The sequence below is a fragment of the Centropristis striata genome, chromosome 14, assembly GCF_030273125.1.
Source record: "Centropristis striata isolate RG_2023a ecotype Rhode Island chromosome 14, C.striata_1.0, whole genome shotgun sequence".
Lineage (NCBI taxonomy): Eukaryota > Metazoa > Chordata > Actinopteri > Perciformes > Serranidae > Centropristis > Centropristis striata.
Window position 1 is genome coordinate 24,175,059 of NC_081530.1, and position 20,854 is coordinate 24,195,912.

At 38.0% G+C, this 20,854-nt stretch overlaps 1 protein-coding gene across 4 annotated transcripts in view; it reads left to right on the forward strand.

The window, feature by feature from the left end:
- The window catches only part of ptk2aa (protein tyrosine kinase 2aa), a 55,040-nt gene that overhangs the window by 24,552 nt on the left and 9,634 nt on the right, over positions 1–20,854 (forward strand). The window contains exons 9-28 of one of the 4 annotated variants that reach the window (XM_059349281.1): positions 500–640; positions 907–984; positions 1,212–1,319; positions 2,233–2,350; positions 2,764–2,794; positions 4,359–4,423; positions 7,784–7,801; positions 11,153–11,209; positions 12,180–12,200; positions 14,370–14,467; positions 15,360–15,444; positions 15,550–15,650; positions 15,960–16,075; positions 16,618–16,718; positions 16,998–17,087; positions 17,215–17,419; positions 17,695–17,806; positions 17,912–17,986; positions 19,887–19,994; positions 20,587–20,697. In XM_059349281.1, the coding sequence (XP_059205264.1) occupies positions 500–640; positions 907–984; positions 1,212–1,319; positions 2,233–2,350; positions 2,764–2,794; positions 4,359–4,423; positions 7,784–7,801; positions 11,153–11,209; positions 12,180–12,200; positions 14,370–14,467; positions 15,360–15,444; positions 15,550–15,650; positions 15,960–16,075; positions 16,618–16,718; positions 16,998–17,087; positions 17,215–17,419; positions 17,695–17,806; positions 17,912–17,986; positions 19,887–19,994; positions 20,587–20,697 (1,839 nt within the window). Of the gene's footprint in view, positions 1–499; positions 641–906; positions 985–1,211; positions 1,320–2,232; positions 2,351–2,763; positions 2,795–4,358; positions 4,424–4,747; positions 4,835–7,783; positions 7,802–9,712; positions 11,016–11,152; positions 11,210–12,179; positions 12,201–14,369; positions 14,468–15,359; positions 15,445–15,549; positions 15,651–15,959; positions 16,076–16,617; positions 16,719–16,997; positions 17,088–17,214; positions 17,420–17,694; positions 17,807–17,911; positions 17,987–19,886; positions 19,995–20,586; positions 20,698–20,854 lie in introns of those variants that run through there. The other 3 variants (XM_059349283.1, XM_059349285.1, XM_059349282.1) reach the window with 3 other exon arrangements.

Sequence of the window (20,854 nt, forward strand, 5' to 3'; positions counted from 1 at the left end):
TAATGAATAATGTTCCTAGATGGATTTTCTTTCTGTCAGCTCCCCATCTGTCTACTCTATGACATAACCGACCTAAAAAAAAAAAGAAATTAGGTCTGAAAAACGCAACTGTCACGCTTAAAGTCTGTACGAGCACTTACGTATAGAGAGATCAAAGTAACATTACAGCTGAACGCACAGATTCTGATGTTTAATTGAGCGGTAACCAACAATCAATGTATGTATCAAAGTGTCTTTGTTAAGGTATTGATCTGAGCTCAGAGTGCCTCTGAAATGAAGTGGTGAGGTCAATTAGATTGGAACCAGAGCGGACTATTAGTCAATCAATGTTTTACTCTCTTAGTGTCTCTGTCACTCTGGCGCCCACACATTCACACGCAATCATGGACTCATGCCTCCTCCTTTTTATTTCCAGCCCAGTCCCAATTTTTCTGCTGTTTAAGCAAGATATAAAGTCAGCTTTTGTTTTAATTTTCTTCCATTTCTCTCCTCTCTTCAGGCTAAAACGCTTCGTAAGTTGATTCAGCAGACGTTTAAGCAGGTAGCCAATCTCAACGATGAGCAGTGCATCCTGAAGTTCTTGGAAGTACTCGCACCAATCTACCGATATGACAAGGAGTGCTTTAAATGTGCTCTTGGGGTAAGTTTCTTCCAGTCTGCTGTATCCTGGTGTACTCTGACGGATGTGTTTGGCTGTGTTAGGCTGCCCCCCTTTGGTGGCAACAGGTCCTGCATGTGTGCAAGATGTGCTGTGCCAAAGTGTTTCAAATGATATGATTCATGCCATGATTTACAAGTACTCTGCTCCTGATTTAACATTTTCCTCAACTTCTTATTCCCACACCTCTATCTTTACTTCTACTTTCTTCCTCTTTTAACTTATATCCGTGTTTTCCTCTCTAACAGTCCAGCTGGGTGATCCAGGTGGAGTTAGCTATCGGGCCAGAGGAGGGGATCAGCTACCTCACTGACAAGGGATCCACGGTGAGTACCTACCATGACCATGTTGTACAAAGCAGCCAGGTTTAAAATTTGTTACAAAAGGCCTCTGCTTGTAATGTTCCACATCCAAAACTGGCCATTACTTTAAGTGAAAGTGTAGGCTTGACTCCTGAAATAAAGCCATTGATATCACTTGTTGATTTGATCGTGAATGAATATGGATAGTTTAAGAGCTATAAATAACTTTTTCTTCCTTTTTCTGTCCCCAGCCAACCCATCTAGCTAACTTCAACCAAGTTCAGTCCATCCAGTACTCTGCTATGGAGGAGAAGGACAGGAAAGGGATGCTGCAGCTCAACGTAGCCGGAGCTCCTGAGGTATTACTTCACTATCAGTTTGTCTATCAAACAATCCCTTTGTCTACATATAGAAATTTGCTTTACATTTTAAAGCATATCTTGGAGACTTTCAGCAACTCAAAATAGTGACATTTGACATATTAGCCACCTGATTTCCATTTATATGTAGTAACATTACCGTTTGATATTCTGCTGTGTCATTATGATAAAATCACAGTACTTATCACTCCTCCTTTTATGTAATCCACCTTTACGTACAAACTATTTCTCACTTTGCCTTAAATTCAAGCAGTGAATTTCTACCTTCCCCAAGAATAATTTCAACAAGAGAAGAGGGCCTTGTGGGAAGTTAATGTATAGAAATACTAGAAATTTAGTTGTTTTTCCTCACTTGAAGGCAAGTTTTGGTGCAAATTGAACAATGATGTGAGTTAGTGTTCAAAATATAAAGTGTGCTTGATCTTAGACACTTCCAAATAAATCTGTGGAGTGATGGAAAGGATGAAGAATTTAAGGCCTCACTCTCTCATTTGTGTTCTAGTGGATACTAAAGGCTGTAAAGGCCATAAGTTGTGTCCATCATAGTGTTTAGCTTGGTTACTTGGCCCTCTGTGTGTGAGTGAGATGGATACAGAGATTAACTAATGGTTTTCCATGTATAGATTTCACATAATGGCTCTATTCACAGAGGAAGGCGTTGTCAACACCCGCTGCTGTAAGAGTGGAGTCTTTCTCTGTTATTTATTTGTTTTATAGTATTGGATTCAGCAATACTATGAGGGAGAGAGGGGAGTTTTCTCCTGACGTAAGGAGCAGCTGGAAACCCCCACTGTGCTGTTATGTGCTAAAATATGTGTGTATGTCTTTGGAGATAATGGCTCTTTGTAACAGGCCTGCGTGTGTGTACGTGTGTGTGTGCGTGTGTTTGCAGCCTCTCACAGTTACGACAGCATCACTGACCATGGCTGAGAACTTGGCTGATTTGATTGACGGTTACTGTCGGCTCATCTCCATGGAAACTCACTCGTTCATCGTCAGATTTCAGAAAGGTATGAAACAGTTGATCCCTCCTTTCTGCCCCGTATAAAAATAAGTGTTAAATTTTGTAAATTGAATTGCTTACAATTTAGAAAAAGTAATGGAAGTGCCTTCCGCCACTGAACAAGAATCCTAAGAATATTTATATGCTCCCATAATGATGAAATAATATTTTTAAAAAGCTTCTCCTGATTTGGATATTGCAACAACCAATATCGCTAAATTGGTATATGAAGTATGGTTGTCTCTGTAGTTGTGCAGTGCTCCAATTTAATGTATAATATGTGATATACTGAACTACATTACTGGTCCTATACTATTGACCTGCAAGTTGTATTTCTGTTTTAATGCTGCTGTTTAACTAAGTTTTTGCATACTCTACTCACTCATTCTGATCCTGATGTTGTGTGTTTTTGTCCTCTAGAGGGAGAGAGAGCACTGCCTTCTATCCCAAAGTAAGTACCTGCCTCATTCTCAGTGTTGTTTCAGTAAAATTATAGTTACAGAAGTTTATAAACTGGTTTATATCACAACTTTAAGTCATCAGATCTGTCTCATGTAAAGAATACATTTTGTGAGGGGCTTAATTCTCGGCTTAACGGTCTTGTCGCACAAATCTGAAATTTGTAGCACAAAAAATATCTTCACAACACTATCATTCTCAGTGTTTGCGTAGAATAGTAGAGGATTGTGATGTTGCAATGTTTCATTTTTTTAATTCATTGTTTGCACTGAAGTTTTATGTTTTGTTTGTCTCATTTAATATTTTATGAACGTGTTAGAAATGAGTGGAGCATGCAAGTAGCTGAATAAAAGTCAGTCGATTGACAGAAATCAATCATAAATACTTTTTTAATGTTCTCTTTTTTATTGAAAACAGATATTTACATGCATACATCTTTTTTCATACATTTAGCACATTGGTATTACATACTCTGGTACAGTAAGACAAAAAGGTGAGACAGTAGATATGAAAAAAAAAATAAAGTAAATAAATTCAAATGTGTGCATATCTATTAATGCTGTTGATATGGTACATTTTCAAAGTCCAGATTAAAATAAATAAATACATTAATGAAATATAATTATAATTATATTTAGCAGTTTTCTCTGTGTCATATCATCATGAATTGAAAATGTTTTGAGAAATTTTGATGGTCGTTTTTTTTGTTTTCTGGCATTTTTTTTCCCGACTAGATGATTACTTACAACTGAAAATAATCAACAGGTGATTGAATAATGAAAATAATCAGTCTGTTGCAGTGATCCGACATCATCATGGCAGTTCAATGCGCGTAAATTACATCTAAACTCAAAAGACTAATCCGTTTTCAAAAGGTTTCATGCCCACATTGTTTAATTCAGCCTGCATTTTTTTCCTATATAAAAAAATCAAAAAGCGTAACTTGGACAACTTTATTTGAGCCTTTTATATGGTTTTTGGCCCAGAACTGCAGGGCCTTAATTTTTTTTAACAGGGGAAACACTGGTGCTTTGGTACAAGTGGAGTTCATTGTTTATTTATCGGTGACTGTAAAACCCTGGACGCTGTGTGTTCACATTTCACTGTCACTTAATCAAATTCAAACAGCAACTTTTTTGCTTACTTTTGGTCATTTCAACTCAAATCTCTCTCTCTTTTTTCCTCCTCTCTCGCTCTGTCTGTGGTCAAATAAGGAGATAAGTTTAGGAGCCAAATATTTTCCACTTAGGGTTTTTAAACACTTGGGTAGTCCCCTCCTCTTTTCTCTCATTCTCTCACTCTGAGTTTCTTTTCGCTCTTTCTTTTGTGGTCTGCAATGTAAAGATCATAGTAGAGCTCAGATGACACAGACAGAGAGACCACGGTCAAAGCAAGAGAGATAATTGAAACAGTAAGGGTTAGTTTACAGAAGCAGTTTAAACGGGCTACTCTTTCAGTGAAATCTGACTTTAAAGATTCTTAAAGAGGCTTCAGTTTAACTCAATATGTTTGTTTTGCTATATCCGAGTGTTTGACTCTCTCTTCTTCTTCTCCAGATTGTCCAATAATGAGAAAAAGTTGGAAGCAGTGCGGAGTGGAGTAAGAGCTATCTCTGTCTCAGGTAAGATAAAAAAAATAATGCACACATCGACAGGTTAAGGAGCAAGATGAACACTAGCTTCCTTGGCTCCAAATTCTGTCTTTGTTCTGTCTTTCCGTTTCCTCCCGACATCTGTTTTCTCTCTCACTCATCTCTCATTGTTGTCTTCTCTGTCGGGACTGCCTCTCCATCTCTCTCATCCTGCCCTGCTCTCTTTTGTTTACTTCCTCCTCTCCCCCCTCGGTCTTCCACACCTCTTCCCCTCTCTATGCTCGTATCCATTCACTCTTTTCCTTTTTTTCCCCCTTCACTCTCTGGTCTTCTTTCCTGCCTGATTGGCTGCAGACCTAGTGACATCGACGCCTCCTAAGCCAACCAAGGCGCGGCGTTTCCTCCTCCCCTTTGTCTTCTGTTCAGATTCGCCGCCCAATGGTATCCTCGGCTCTCACTGGACTGTTATTGGAAGAGCGTTTCCACAAAATTGTGATGTGGCGGAATAAAATGCCGGATTTCATGATCATACTTATTGGGTAATGTTACTTTGCAGTAAAGACGGTGTACAGAAAAACCTCAAAAACCTCTGAAATCTGAAGATTGAAAAGTAAATGCACTTTAATATATAACAGTTGTTTGAAGTATTATTTTGATTGTTTTAAGCCAATAATTCAGCCAAGAAAAGCTACAAAAATACATATATATATATTCAAACTATTGAAAAAAAATTGGCAGCTGTTTTGTGTCTTTCCATATTTTGATATAAAATTAAAAAGTTTTTGTGGATTTAAGGACTTTTATCTGCTACATCACAATCCATCTAATTTTCAAGGATGCCCTCTTCTACTAAACTATCTTTGTCCTCAGTGCCTGGTTGCTTTGACTAATTCAGTCTTACGCACACACACACAAACACAAATGCTTCAACCGCAGTAACTGCTTGTGTGCTGCTGCTTATAACCAAGCCAATGCTCTTTAAATAAGAACAGACAAACGGAAAAGAATTGTGCAGTACTTTCTGACTGAGAATCTTTAACCCTGAAGCCCAAGCCGTTTCAGGGCATTTCTTTTCTGCTCCTGGCACATTTTACTCATGGTGGGCTTGTTTTTTACTGCAATATGTATACATTAAGCACTTCATGGACGTCACAATCATGGCTTCTGGTAGAGAGGATTGTAAAATGTTTCTTGTGTAGTATAACTCAGTTATAATGCCATAAATTATAAAAAAATAAATTTCTTTGAGAATCAGTCAAAAATTTGAAAAACTTATTTCTACTTTTACAGTTTCTGACTATAATTAAAGGTGAAATTTTGGTCTTGTTTTTTCCAAACATACTTTTCAAACCTGCCAGTGGGTCGTGGTGTTCGGAGTATTCAAACCTGAGGCTTTTGTGTTTTTCTTACTATCTGTAACCATGTTCAGTTTTTGCCAACCTGCTGACAAAGACATTTTCCATGTTCCTCTTTGTAAACATCTTTCTTTCAGTCAACAGAGTGATGTGACTGGAAGTAGATGGTACTGACTTACAGATTGAAGTGGTTCTCCCGAGTCTAAGTTCAGCGCATGCCTTGCAGTTTAAGTCACAGTTTGGTTATTTTTAATCATTATTTTCAGTGTTTTATGTCATTTAATTGAAAGAGGCAGAGCTTAATACATGGTAGTGTTGCCAAGTGGTTAGAAAGATCGTTCTTCCATTTGAAAGATTCGGGTTCGACCACCAAGTATTTGCCCTGTAAAATGTCCTCAAGCAGCCAATCAGTACCAGAAATAACATTTGAAATGTTGTTTTAATGAAAATGTATGCACATTAAGTGTTTGTGGCAGCTTTCCTCAGGAGCTTGTAGGACTGCTCAGACAAATAGCTCATGAATCTGGACAGCAGCTGGTTTGTTGTTAAAACTTTAACAAATGATCCAAACTTTTCCTGCTGAAGGCTCCAGAAGTGACACGCAGGCACGGTCGGCATCCTACTTTTCGAATTTAAAATTTCACTGCTGACTACTGTTTTAGATAGCAGTTGGAATAGCTCTGCCATGATAACTTTATCTGTAAAGAACTTTTTAAAACACCGAATGAATACACTGCTTCACAGGATGAAAAAAAACAGCTCCAACATTCAAAAAAGATTGCAATACACAGACAACAATATGGATATGAAGTCAATGGAAAACATTGTTAAGGAAAACCATTTAAAATGGAGAAATAAAGCCACACTAACCAATGTTTTTTTTAATATGTCATTTATAATTCGTCATTTCTACCAGACTAAATAAAAGCATAAGAATGCAAGTTAAGCTGAGAGCTATCAGCAAAGTGTCTTCACTGTCAGAAAGTTGGAAGCAAGGATGTAAATAAATAAGTTTTTTGTGTTCTTGCTAAAAGATAGATGAGAAGAATGACACTACTCTTGTGTATGTCCAGTACAATAAATAAGAAGCTATGACTAGGAGACTATTAAGTGGATATTGTTACATTCAGACTGACCCAGACCAGCTGTTTGCCCTCTTTTGCTAACCGGCTGCAGGCTGTAAATTTACCGCAGAACAGACATGAAAGTGGTATCATCCTTCCTTCTCATCCAACTGTTGGCCAGAAAGAAAGAACTGTATAAATCATTCAATCCATCTGTGTCTCTGGGTTTATCAATTCCTTTTATTAACAAGAAGAAGGAGTCGTGGCAGAGAGGAGGGAATGCTTCAAAGTGTGGTTTCTTTAACAGACACACTGTCTGCACTCTGGGCTTATTTTTTTTCACACAGAAAATTGATCATGGGTCAATAATGGAACTGATAAAGAATATGACGAATTGCTAATATCATTGGTATCAATAAAATCTTATCAATCCCTACTCCTTGTTTTGGTTCTTAAGAGACCATTACAATAATCCAGTATAGTTAAAACTACTGTTTAGTCCCAGTGCAACTACATGAAACCTTAAAATCATGCATAAAAATCAACCTTTTTTCTCCATTTCACCACAGGATCTCACATGCCACACTCTGCTGCATCCTCTGTCTGACAACTTTATATTAACTCTCCAACTCACAAATGTTTAATGCTTGATGTAGACATCATACTTAATCAAAACCATGCTGGAGTTCAAACACTGCCATTCCTTGCCTCATTACACTCACATGTGTCTGCTCTGTATTAATGATAAAGTTGTTAACTCTGCTTCTTCACCAGAGATATTTTGGAACTTCGCTAACTGCTCACTGACTGTTTGGCTTTTGCAGAATCCTGCAACATCTCCCATGTTGTTTCAAGGCTTTTCATGCTCTAACCGCTCTCTTCTCTCTCCTGCTTTTCTCTCTCTCTCTCCTCGCTGCTTTCTCCTCCTCCTCTGCTGTCCCGTTTCCTGCATGCTCTCCTGGACCCTGCAGAAGATCTTAGTGGGGATGGTAAAGTTACGCTGTTGTTTATCATTCTCTCTGTTGTCCCTTCTTTATAGTCCTCACCAAACACACTGTAACCTCCCGGGAAAGGGTAGCGTGTGTGTGTTGGTGTGTGGGTTGATGTCTATGCATGCTTTCCTACATATTTAACAATGGCGCTGTGTGTGTATGTGATTTAAATAATTTAGAATGAGAAGATTCTTTAGCTGAATGTTGTTTTTTCATGTTTCAGTGATTAGAAACATGAATAAATCACCAGTAGCTTTTTAAGTTTGGTCTGTTGGTAGCTAGAGTGGTTTTACTATTATAGTGTTGTGTTTTGTTTGTGTCTGAGTCTTCTGTATTTGTGATTATTTTTAAAGTGGATTACCACTAAATTTGAAATATGTCTGCTTTTAACCACAAGATCGGCACACAAAAAAGTAGAATCTGGAAATTAAGTGGCATTTCTCTTTAAGGGAACTCCTCCAAACCTTTTTCTCTCTCTTCTCTCTCTCTCTCTCTACACACACGCACGCACGCACACACACACACACACACACACACACACACACACACACACACACACAAACTCATGCACACGTGTACTCACACACACACTCTCATGCACACAGAGTGGAGTAGGGAGAGGTTTGCTGGATTCGAGAGCGGGTGCATTCCTGGCTATAATGGGCTAACGAGATCACACACACAAACACACGCACACGCAACACATGCATGCAAGCAGACACACACACACACACACACACGTTATCCCTCCACTGAAAGCAGAAAAAGACAGAGTTAGACCAGTCAAACTTAGAAAGGGTTGATTCTTTTAAACAAATCCTAAACCACATGGCAGCGAATATGCAGCAATACGAACAATAGACTTCACAGTAGAAACTAAGAAATCTGTCTAAAGAAAATCTTAATGAATAGAACTTAAACCATTTTAATAACCTGCCTATTTACATGCAACACACAAATTTGAAAAACCAAAAGAAACAACTTAAAATCAGCCTTTACAAAATGCAAATATTGAGACATCGACAACAATAAAGTAAAATGTTTTCCTGTTGCTGCAATGTGTTTTATCAAATACACCTCGACTGATGAAAACCACCCTTTGCTGCATAAATGCAATGTTGTTTATGATCAGTTTATCTAATAAAACACATTTTCGCAGCACCGACAGTCAGCAGATCTGTTGCTTAGATTCCAGCTCATATGAAGATATTTTTAGACGCGCATTAAAGTCTTTCCTTTCCTTTCATGTAAAACATAAATCATGCACAGTAGTGGTTCAGCAGAAGTCATGCCTGTTTGATTAAAAGTCTAAACTTTTTCCAACCTCTTCCCCTATGGGATGTACTGAAAACATGGGGATTTCCTGCTTTTCTCTGTTTTCTATCATTTTAACTGAATATCTTTGGGTTTTGGACTGACTATTTGGAATTTTAAAGACATCACCTTGGAAAAGCTGGGATAGACATTTTTCACTATTTTCTGACATTTTACAGATCAAACGAATAATAATCAGTAGATTTATCAATAATGAAAATAATCTAAATAAAAGTTAAACTTTAAAGCTGACGATGTCATTCATCATATCCTTCAAGGAATAGTTTGATACTTTATAAAATATAAATGTGTTTCTTAATGAGAGTTGCATGAAAATATTAATAACTCTTTCAGATCTGACCATTAAATTTGTAGCTGGAACCTTCAGCTGGTAAGCCTAGCTTAATTTAAAGACTGGAAACAAGGGGAAACGTCAAGCCTAATACTTGACAGAGATTAAACAAACAAGATATACCATGATAATTAGTGAGCTTTAGAGGTGGGGTTTGGAGGATTTTTTCCCCACCATTGGACAGTCAGACTAGCCTTTTCCCCCTGCCTCCAGTCTTTATGCTAAGCTAAGATAAGTTAAGTGTTTTCTTGCTGTAGTTTCATATTTACCATAAAGACATGTGATCGGTATCAATCTTCTCATCAAAGTCTCGTAGGGCTGAGCGATATGACAATATCCACATCAAAATTATCTAAAAAATCATTCATCATCATCATTATTCTATATAAAATCTATTATAAAAAAAGTCATCCGCCGAACTGTATTTCACCAATATTTAGGTAATTTGGACAACGCTTTATATTCTGATCCTTGCAGGAGGGAGTGAGGCCCGATTTTGCGTTTATGAAGTACACAAAAATAGGATTTACCATGTGGTTATTCAATATAGGCTATTTTATAATTGAATTAACAGGAAACATGATATATCAAGTTATATGTTGTAAACAAGATGTGAAATTACCTAAATCAGGATACAAGATTTAGGCCCAAAACTGCAGTAAAACAAATATGTATGCATTTTCCCAAATATTACTGAACTATTTATTTTCCCATTAAACACTTTTCAGTCCCCTTCACTATCAGCCAGTGTATAATTTAGCCTGCCTTACATCAACAGCAACAACTTGTAGCCAGTAGTTCTTTCTTCAGTTGATTCGACATGGCAGGCTCTGCATGGCTGATTATCATGAGAAAATCAACCACAGGCTTTGGTAAAGGATTTCTGATAAATTTAGGGACACGTTCCCACAGAGCCTGATAAATCCTGGGCAGAGCTGAGAGGGTAGCGTTCAGGACAGCAGATGTTTGACTCTTGTTTCCAACAGCTGAGTCTGCACACTGATTTTATTTTAAACACCACCATCTGGTTAGGATAGACTCGGTCCATCTTTCCCTCTCTTTTTCCTGCTGGCTCTCTCCGCTCCCCCTCTCTCTCTGCCTATCTGTCTGATTCTGCACAGATTTGATCCTAAACGTTACCATCTGCTTACATCTAGACGACCCACTATTTCTTTCTCTTTCTCTTTCCCTTCCTCCTGGTATCTCCTTCCTGTTCTATCTTTCATTTTCTCTCTCAAACTCTCTCTCCTTTCTGTCTCCGTCTCTTTTTCTCTCCCTCCACTCCTCCACCGCCACAGTTACTCCCTGCAGCCCAGCTGCTCTCACACAGACAGATATGCACAACACATGCTCAGCTGACACTATCCGCCAAGTGTGTGTGTGCGGAGAGAGAAAGAGAGGAGCTACGTGGGTGTTGCTTTGCGCAGGAGTCGCTGAAACTCTGACTTAGCCAGTCATTTCTTAGTTTTATTGTGCAGTTTTGTTTTTTACTGCACACGTGTTTGTGTGTGTATCGGCGACCCTTCATACCAAAGCGGACGCACGGTAAACCGAACATGTGCATGATTTTCCTATTGTTTGTGTTAATGTATGCGCTGTTTTAGACTTTAGTTCCTGTGTGTATGTTTTTTATTTCAATCTTTTCATTTTTTTACAATGTTTGTTTTTATCTCGTGTTACAGAGACGGATGACTATGCTGAAATAGTGGATGAAGAGGACACATACACCATGCCCTCAAGTAAGTAACTTATATTTCTTCTTTTTTGCCTAACATCTACTAACTAAAGTAACTCAAGAAAAAGAGCCTGTGTTGCACTGCAGCAGGAGAACAATATAATAACTGTTTCACTGTTATTCTTCTGTCAGATGTTTACGAGTTAAACAAACATTTTTTCTGTTCTGCTATCAAATTAGCCCATTGTGGTGTTTCCAAGAACCACACTCATACAGGAAATATCAGAAAAGTTACAATAAACTACATTTTGTTAGGTAGCGGCTAATTCAAGCCAGTTTTAGCATCTTATATAAACAGCAGAGACACCGGCTGGAGGTCAGAGAGGCTACAACTCACACAGTTTAGCTCCGGTCGGTTGGGCACACATTGCATCTGTCAAATTCACTCATATGTTAGTCAAAACCCTGTATGTGCTGCTACGTTTGGCTGCAGCTCTGTGAGTAATGGTGTTTTTTTGCCCTCCGTTCCAATGCATTTAATGTGGATGTGTTGGCCAGTACAAAGTACTCGTATATTTGATTGCGTGGCCAACTTTGAAAATGGACTGTGTTCTCCTTTCCTCCCACAGTCTTTTTCTATCTCTCTCCGTCTGGATTTATTTCTTTGTCTCTTTGCTTTTTTTGGTCTCCGTCTTCCTGCGACTTCCTCTAAACAGACTTTCTGCAGACTTCTGACATATTTTCCGACTCTGTGCCTGAGTTTGTGTGTTCATGTCATGCTGTCTGCTGTATCTTTAAAATGAGACTGTATAACTGTAAAGACTGCATAGAAAACTGACTGGTTTGACCATTCAGTTATTAACTTGTTAACTAAACATCAGGTAATGAGTGAAATGGATCAATTATCTGTGCCTGTATACGAGTGTGTGTGTATGTGTGTGTGTTTCTGAGCTATTTTCAATCTTAAAGCAGCTGTCTGGCTCTCTCCCTCTCTTCATCTCTTTTTCTTCCTCTTTCTCCCATCGCCAACACAGTCAGCTATGGAGTAGTTGAAGGTAAAACTCCCTGTCTCTCTCTCAATCTTTCCGACCGAAATGCCTTGAGATTTCAGTCATATTTTTCTTTGCCGGGCACTTGATGACATTGCTTTTACCCTTCCTCATTAGAACTAATAAGTGCATCTTCCTGCAAAGTAATTTATTAATTAAAACCTAACAATGCCCATTGATTGACTTGATTAACACAGGGCTCGACCGTAACAGCTGTCAGGTTTCTATTGGCAAACATTTTGAGGAATTGGCAACCATTTCTTGACCTTTGAAAAAATGTGGATATACATTCATTAGTTTTTCTTAAATATTGCAGTCACAGTCAGAACCAGGACCAGACAGTGCTGCGTGTTGCATTTATTTGCATTTTAACAGGCATCTGTTTTGGAGACAATGGCAAAGTAGTTTCGGTTGTTTGACTGTTTGGTGAAAAGTTCAACCAAACCGTCAACATCACAAATTAAGTTCTTTGCCTTCTGAGGCAACGTATTCTTGCAGCTGAACAGAAAATGACAAAAACAACATACAGGTATGTATACAACTATTTCAAGGTACTGAAATAAAGCTGTTATGCTTTTGTGTCCCTTTTTGATTATTAAGCTAGTGTACAACAGAGTGGTATCTTATTCAGAACATAGGGGACTAAAATTCAGTTTCGGCAACCAAAAGCTGAGGCCTGGTTTCAAAGTTACTGTTTGAGCCCTGGTAACAGAATCAATGATGTGGCTTTTTAGAGAACCAGTGTTTTCATTTTCCCTGCTTGTGTCTGGCAAAGAAAAATACAAAGACTGAAGGTACCTAATGTCCAGACTGTTGTTGACTTGTGGTTGTTGGCGTTCTGTAGAGTGCAGTTCATTCGGGTCTTGTGTTGAAAATGAAAGGGAGGGCCAATCCATAAACAATGCAAGATGTTACTTCATAAATAGTTTAATCATCAATCATGTTCCCATTCTTCAGCGAAACAATCTCACAGTGTTTGTGTTGTTTATTGGCTTGGTTCTCATTTCACCATCGTGTCGGTTATGACATTTTTATTTCTTAATCTGGATTCATTATCACGGTCGTATGTTCCATCTGTGGGTTCTTTTGTGTTTGAAGAAATTATTAATTTCCTGACTGTCGTTTGGATTAATTGCAGTAAATTTATCTTTTAATGGAATGTGTTTTGCTGTTGGTATTTGTGTTTATCTGTTGGTTAAGTCAAACAGCTGAACTTTGTTTAGCTCAACAGATAAGTGAACTTGTATAACTTGTACGGTTAGTGTGCTACGTAAACCTCTTAAACTCAGTGTTTAGTCCATTTTTAGTGTGGTCAGTTGGCAGCTAACGCACCACTGTAGAAATGTTTCATGACCTTTTCAACAAGGCGGAAATATTGATAACACATAAATGTCAAAACATGTGCAAAAACAACCGCTTTCATTCAAATTCTTTCAGACATATTCAGTGAATATGAAAAGGTTACTGCAGACATTCTGCACTTCAGATCCAGCGCATCACTTTGGATCAGTCTCTTCAATATTTCACTAAAAGATCCAGGTCCAGATGTTCTTCTCGGCTTAGCAGACTGTTTTCAAAATGGGCTTTTGATGTTTACATGCACAGAGCTCACCAAGTTTTTATCTCCATTAATTATCTTATTCAGAACAACTTTGTTTATGTTTTTCCCCTGTAGCCCCGTTTCACTGTGTCCGAATACAGGAATAAACAGAAATGATAATGGGACTCTGGTGTGCATGTAAACAGATTTTTACGAACTTTATATTTTAACTGTTAAGGGTTTTAGCGTTTGTTGGTGTGTGGCAGTGTGCATGTTGAGGTTTGTCTAGTTAGAGGTGTTAGGGGAAGGGAGTATAATCCCAGGTTGAAATGTTTTTTTTTGTATATATTTTCAATGGTTCATTTTAGTCTAATCTGATTGCCAGTGGGTCGGGTTTACCAAAAACAATCATTTGACTTCCTGAGAGTTTGAAACCATTTCAAATGATGTTAACTTACTTTTCTATGATAAAAAAAATCACCTGAAACCATTCAAATCATCTTTTCCCTGGTAAACCCCATCCATATGGTCCGAGTCAAGCATGTCAAATGTGATGGGTCTTTACTGTGTTCTCACAGCAGGTAAATGTATAAATCTCACTCTTTACACAAACTGTTCTCCTCCTCTCTTATCAGCGCGGGATTATGAGATCCAGAGGGACAGGATAGAGCTGGGCCGCTGTATAGGAGAGGGTCAGTTTGGAGATGTACACCAAGGAGTCTATAACAGCCCGGTATGTGGAAATACACACACACACACACACACAGGGCACACTTTCTTGCATTCTTACCAAGAAACCATAAAACATATGTATGGTAGTTGCTGTATTATCCAGATAAAAAAAAGTAATTTTAAAAGTATTCTCAAGTCTGCAACCTGACAACAAGTGCAAAAATCAGATTACCTACATCTTATTATAATACTTTATAAATGAACATATTGAGTTACAAACGTTGTTCTCAAAATTGAACATTTTAAGTAAATTGTTGTCAGATTTTTTTTTTACACATATTAAAGTTCTGTCTGTGCATAGCATTAAACAATAATTCAAACATTTTATCTGCATGTTTACTACATTGTGATATACTTCAGATAAATTAACAAGCATTAAATAATAATGATCAAAACAAACAAAAAAAGTTGCAGCAACATACAGGTGCATTTCAATAAATTAGAATATCATAGAAAAGTTTATGTCAGTAATTCAATTCAAAAAGTGGAAATAACACATTATCCATTACACACATAACGAAACATTTCATGTCTTAATTTCTTGAATTTATTCTAATTATAATGTTTATGGCTTACATTTAACGAAGACCTAAAATTCAGTGTCTCAAAAAATTTTAATATTGCAAAAGACCAATTTTAAAAAGTATGTTTAATATGGAATATGTTGGCCTCTGAAAAGGTTATATCCATCTATATGCACTCAAGACTTGGTATTTGGTATTTGACTTGAACTACATGAAATGGACTTTTCCATGATATTCTAATTTATTGAGATACACCTGTATAGAAAACTGTATTCTTCTTTTGTAATACCAAATTCAACTTGCCTTATTCTGTATTATCTGTACATATAATCTGCTAACCTGTTGTGACTTGCACTGTGTGTTCTGCAGGATAAACCATCTCTACCAGTCGCCATTAAGACCTGCAAGAACTGCACGTCAGACAGCGTCAGAGAAAAGTTTCTACAAGAAGCACGTAAGACGACCACCACTCTGTTTTATTATTAACCAACCAGGAAACCAACATTTCATGGTTAAATAAATTATGAGTGTGTTAATGCGCTCTTATTTCCTTTTGCAGTGACAATGCGTCAGTTTGACCACCCTCACATTGTCAAGCTGATTGGAGTGATCACAGAAAACCCTGTGTGGATCATCATGGAGCTGTGTACTCTTGGAGAGGTATGCCTGTGGATGACATTCTCACATATGGACTGAATAAAGTAGAGAGTATGTCACTTCTTGTCAGTATACAAAGAAAACTGTTGAGTTTCAGTCATGATGGCAGGCGCCTAGGAAAAGCCTGAACTCAAAGCCCTTACATTTAGTAAAAGAGAATCACTTACACTTGCACATTTAATACTTCCAAATAAGGTTTTGCTGGAAGACAACTATCAGAGTGAAATGGTGACATCCATTGACACAGTGTCTGCCATATTTTATAAATCACTTAATACAACTGTTTCTCTATCTGTGTTTTTCTGTCCACAGTTACGTTCGTTCCTTCAGGTGAGGAAGTACAATCTGGATTTAGCCACTCTCATTCTGTTCGCCTACCAGCTCAGCACAGCGCTCGCATATCTGGAGAGTAAACGCTTTGTACACAGGTACACACACACACAAATATATATAGATGCACACTATAGACTGAGAAATAAGTGGGGGAATATGCATGTACTGGATTTCTGTTGTTATTATCATGCCAGAGTTCAAGTTCACCATAATTAACCACCATATAATCAAGAATCTTAGTATCTAATGTAATGATAACAATGCATTTTATTTGAAAAGCACTTTTCAAAACACAATTATAAAATGATTAACGGATAAGGATGAAATAGTATAAATAGTCATAATAGAAGACATAAATAAAAGCATAGAACATTAGACCTGATGAAACAGAGTTATATAAAAGTGAGGGATAGAAGCGAGACAAACAACATATTTACTGTAACTCATGTCTGCAAAAGAAGGTTCTGAGTGGTGTTTGAAATGTAATCTTAAAATAATGTATGGCATGGTTTTCAGGAGCAGCCATGGTGTCTCCCAGTACATTTCTCATGCTCTTTGATTGATAGTTAGCATATATGAAAAGACAAACATCATCTATGATTCAGGCCTAATGACAATTGATTCTGATGTCTTACAGGGACATAGCAGCACGAAATGTGTTGGTCTCTTCAGTCGACTGTGTGATGCTCGGAGACTTCGGTCTGTCACGATACATGGAGGACAGCTCTTACTACAAAGGTAATGACACGCAGTGCTAACCTGAGACCAGTTTGTTGTCTCAGTAACACTTGTAGTTTTGTTTAGAAGTATGTAACAGCTTTTCTGTTTGCCTGTGCTTTACCACCACCAACAGGTCACATCAGGATACTGCACTTTATTTTGACTCACTGCACATGTTTGCAAACATTGTCTTCTTCCACTCTCTAGCTCGTTGAGTGAATGCAAAACTAAATGATGCATACCATAATTTAAGTTAGGCATAAAATGTTAATGTTTCTGTGTCTGTCTTTGTCTCAGCTTCTAAAGGTAAACTTCCTATCAAATGGATGGCCCCTGAATCTATCAACTTCAGAAGGTTCACCTCTGCCAGTGATGTCTGGATGTTTGGTGAGCTGTTTAGTGTTTAGTTTACACAACATGTGTTGTGTTACTGTAAAAAAAAAAAAAAAAAGATTTACAGTACATCATCCAGCCCTAACTTGCTACATCTGTTTTTCTCCCTGTCTCTCTTTAGGAGTGTGTATGTGGGAGATCTTGATGTACGGCATCAAGCCTTTTCAGGGTGTGAAGAACAACGATGTGATTGGTAGGATAGAGAATGGCGAGCGATTGGCGATGCCTCCTCAGTGCCCACCCACCCTCTACAGCTTGATGACCAAATGTTGGTCATACGACCCCAGCAAGCGACCGCGATTCACTGAACTCAAAACACAACTCAGGTAGAAAGTGTGTTTTTTGTTGGTTTGTGCGTAAAAGTTCACTGTTTTGCTGTGTTTGTAATGCCACATGCATGTTACATTGTCAGGCGTTTTGTCTTTAAAGTTTCCATGTGTGTTGTGAGAGCATGTTTTCTTCCTTATGCAGAAGAATTGTCCTTTAAATGTATTAGTCCATTCATAAAGGTGATACAAAGCTTTTATCCCCACGTTTTATTTATTTGATTCACTTTATTATTCATTTATTAAGATCAATCCTCTGTATGTAACATTTGCAGCACCATACTGGAGGAAGAGAAGCTTCAACAAGAGGAGAGGCTTCGAATGGAGATGAGGAGACAAGTCACCGTGTCCTGGGACTCTGGAGGGTCTGATGAAGCACCGCCTAAAGTACGACTGAATGATCTCCTGTTGTTTATCTGATTAGTTTTTGTTTTGCAGCCCAGTGTGTTTGACCCGGCTGATAAACACAAACTGTTATCTTTCTGTCTGCAGCCCAGTAGACCAGGTTACCCCAGTCCTCGTTCCAGTGAAGGCTTCTTCTCCAGCCCTCAACTCAACCACTTCTCGGTACAAAAAACACACACACACACCGAATACACAACATTCTCTTAGTGAGAAAACTGTGCTCTTCTGTTCCTTCTCATCCACTGTGGCTGCAGCAGTGTTTTCCTTTCACTTCCAGAGGTTTTTCGTAGCAACAGCAGCCGTGTGAATGGCTACAGAGAGGAAGAATTAATTTGAATATTAAGTCTTACAGGAATCATGAAGAACAAGAACCAGGAATAACACCACTGATACTTATTTAAGAAAGATGCATATCATCAGAAATATATTTTTTTTAAACATGTTTGGCTTTTTGCCAAAGGAATAAGTGGGATGTTAACTTCTGGCTTTGTCTACAACAAATATGTCATCCCTGCAGCACTCAGCACTATTTTAATGCAAAAACCACTGGTAGAGGGTGCAAAAAGAGTCCAAGAAGTATTAAATCAAAACTTTGTAGGAAAACAAAGAAATATGCATCAATCACGAATTTTAAAAACATACCAATGAAACTTAATCCTCCACTATCGGAAGCATCTTTTGTCAGGTTTCTATAAATCATGTTTTTAATTTGGTCTCTGAAATGTCTGTTGAGTACAATCATCACAACAAAGGCTGCCACAGTAAAGTCTGATTTAACTCAGAAGACGGACTGTGCCGGAGGACAGGAGCGTGCGCTGCATGTGTCAAAGCCAGAAAGAGAAATGTGAAGGCAGAGAAAATGAGAGAGACTCTCAGTGCAGTTATTCCTCTCCTCATAAACCGAGCAGACAGCAGGCATTTCCTGTAGTGCTTAAAGCCACACACACACACACACACACACACACACACACACACACACAAATCAAAGCCACTCTCCAGCTCTTATGGCAATAAGCAGCTCTCTCTCTCTCTTTCCCTCGTGTCCTTATAAGGAATGTATAATTTGAACTGCTATTTAAGTCAAACTTGATCATATCACACTTCAGAATAACATCTTTATATTTCGGTAGCATGCGTTACACACTAGACTGAGAGCAGCTGAAACACTCTACAAGAACTCCCATGATTCTTTGGGGCCTCATGCCAAATCAAAGCTTGTTATTATTAACAATTCTTCCTAAGCGTTAGTGGGATTAGTATCATTGTTTCATAATAATTCCTTGTTAAACACTCTGGTCCAATGACCTTTGTGAGCCTGTATTTGAGATGTAGGTTTGCCCTCAACTGTTTTTCATTAAAACGTTTATGAAAGCACAAATGGTTTTCGAATATTAGGATTTTTGTGTTGTAATCTAGACAGGGAAAGAAATTCTCTCAGGAAATATCAGACAATTTATACTCTTGTAACCGTCTTCGGGCTGTGACTAACAATTCTTTTGATTATAGATTAATCTGCTGATTATTTTATTCATTAATAGATTAATCGTTTGGTCTATAAAGTGTCAGAAACTAGTGAACAATGTCAAGGTTAAGTGTTTATATATCTTGTGAGTGCAAAACCTAAATATATTCAGTTTAATATGATATAAAATGGATAAAAGCATGAAGTCGCCATATTGGAGAGGCTGAAAAGCAGCATTTTCTGCCAGTTATTCTTCTGTAGATTGACTTATCTATTCGTCAACTTATCATTGCATTCTGAACCGTTATGGATATCTACCATAAATGTTTTTTTCATTTCAGAAATGTTGTCATTTCTTTTCCTTTATAGCTTTTAAATGAGTTTTTCCAGTTCTGTTTTCTTCAAAGCAAACCTTTGTTTTTCACAGCCCAGTGACTTCTTTGGAGCTGAAAAATGGACACAATGGATACAAATTCTTTAAAAGTTGTCTGTGTCCTCCAAACAAATGTGTAAAAAGACTTTTTTTGTATCCACTGTTGATTTACTTACCATTATCAGCCATATTTTAAACTCTTTCTATCTCTGTCTGTCCACCTCCAGCCGTCAGCACATGGTGGTGTAGGAGGAGTCGGAGGCAGCTACCCTCCTACTGATTCCTGGAATCAACACAGACCTGAACACACCGCACTGTGGAGCCCTAGCATGGAGGTACGCACACTCAACTCAGAAGTGACATTTGAAATTAAATCCATTGCATTTTTCCACAAAGTGGTGAGAGCAGACGTTTCCATGTATTCTGTTACATCTCAGCCACTCAAATCACGCCTTCCATTAGTGAACCAAATCTGCACCCATTAAAGTATCTGTTGAGCTGTCACGTCACTGCAAGCTGCATCCAAGTTTCCTAGAAAACACAAAGAATGTACCTAATCAGCTTAAACAACCTAGATCTCAACTTTTATATGCAATTGTGTCATGCACTTTCCATTTTGATTAAAGATAGCAGGTGGCATTGCAGTAGTGAGGTGCTGGCATTTCAACCGTATTGTCAAGTTTGTTTTTTCCAGCTGCAGTCAGGAAAATGTTTAAAATGGCAACTCGATCCTGCAATTATTTCTATTATGTATTTAACATCATCACGCGCTTCAATCACTTGTCAGCTTATAAAGATGATGGAGGTGATAATGTCGCTGTCCTGAACCTGACAGAAGTCTTGAATTTCATTATTTAGTGTGGTTAAATGTTTTTAAAAAATCATTAAATTAAGAAAAATTAAAAAGAGCCCCTGTGTTTTGTACAGGACGGTGGATGTGTGGGCCAAGCGATGATGGAGGAGAGGCTGATGATGCAGCAACAACAGATGGAGGACGACCAGCGGTGGCTGGAGCAGGAGGAGAGCTTCATGGTTATGGTAATGGAATTAATATATAAGCTTACAGATTTTGTCCGTGCATTTTTGCTATATTATGAGCAAAACATCACCTTTAGTAAATGCTGGACCCTTAAAGGAAAGTTCTTTGGCATATATCAAGAGTCAGAAATGTACTTCAAGATTAAATTAGGGCTGC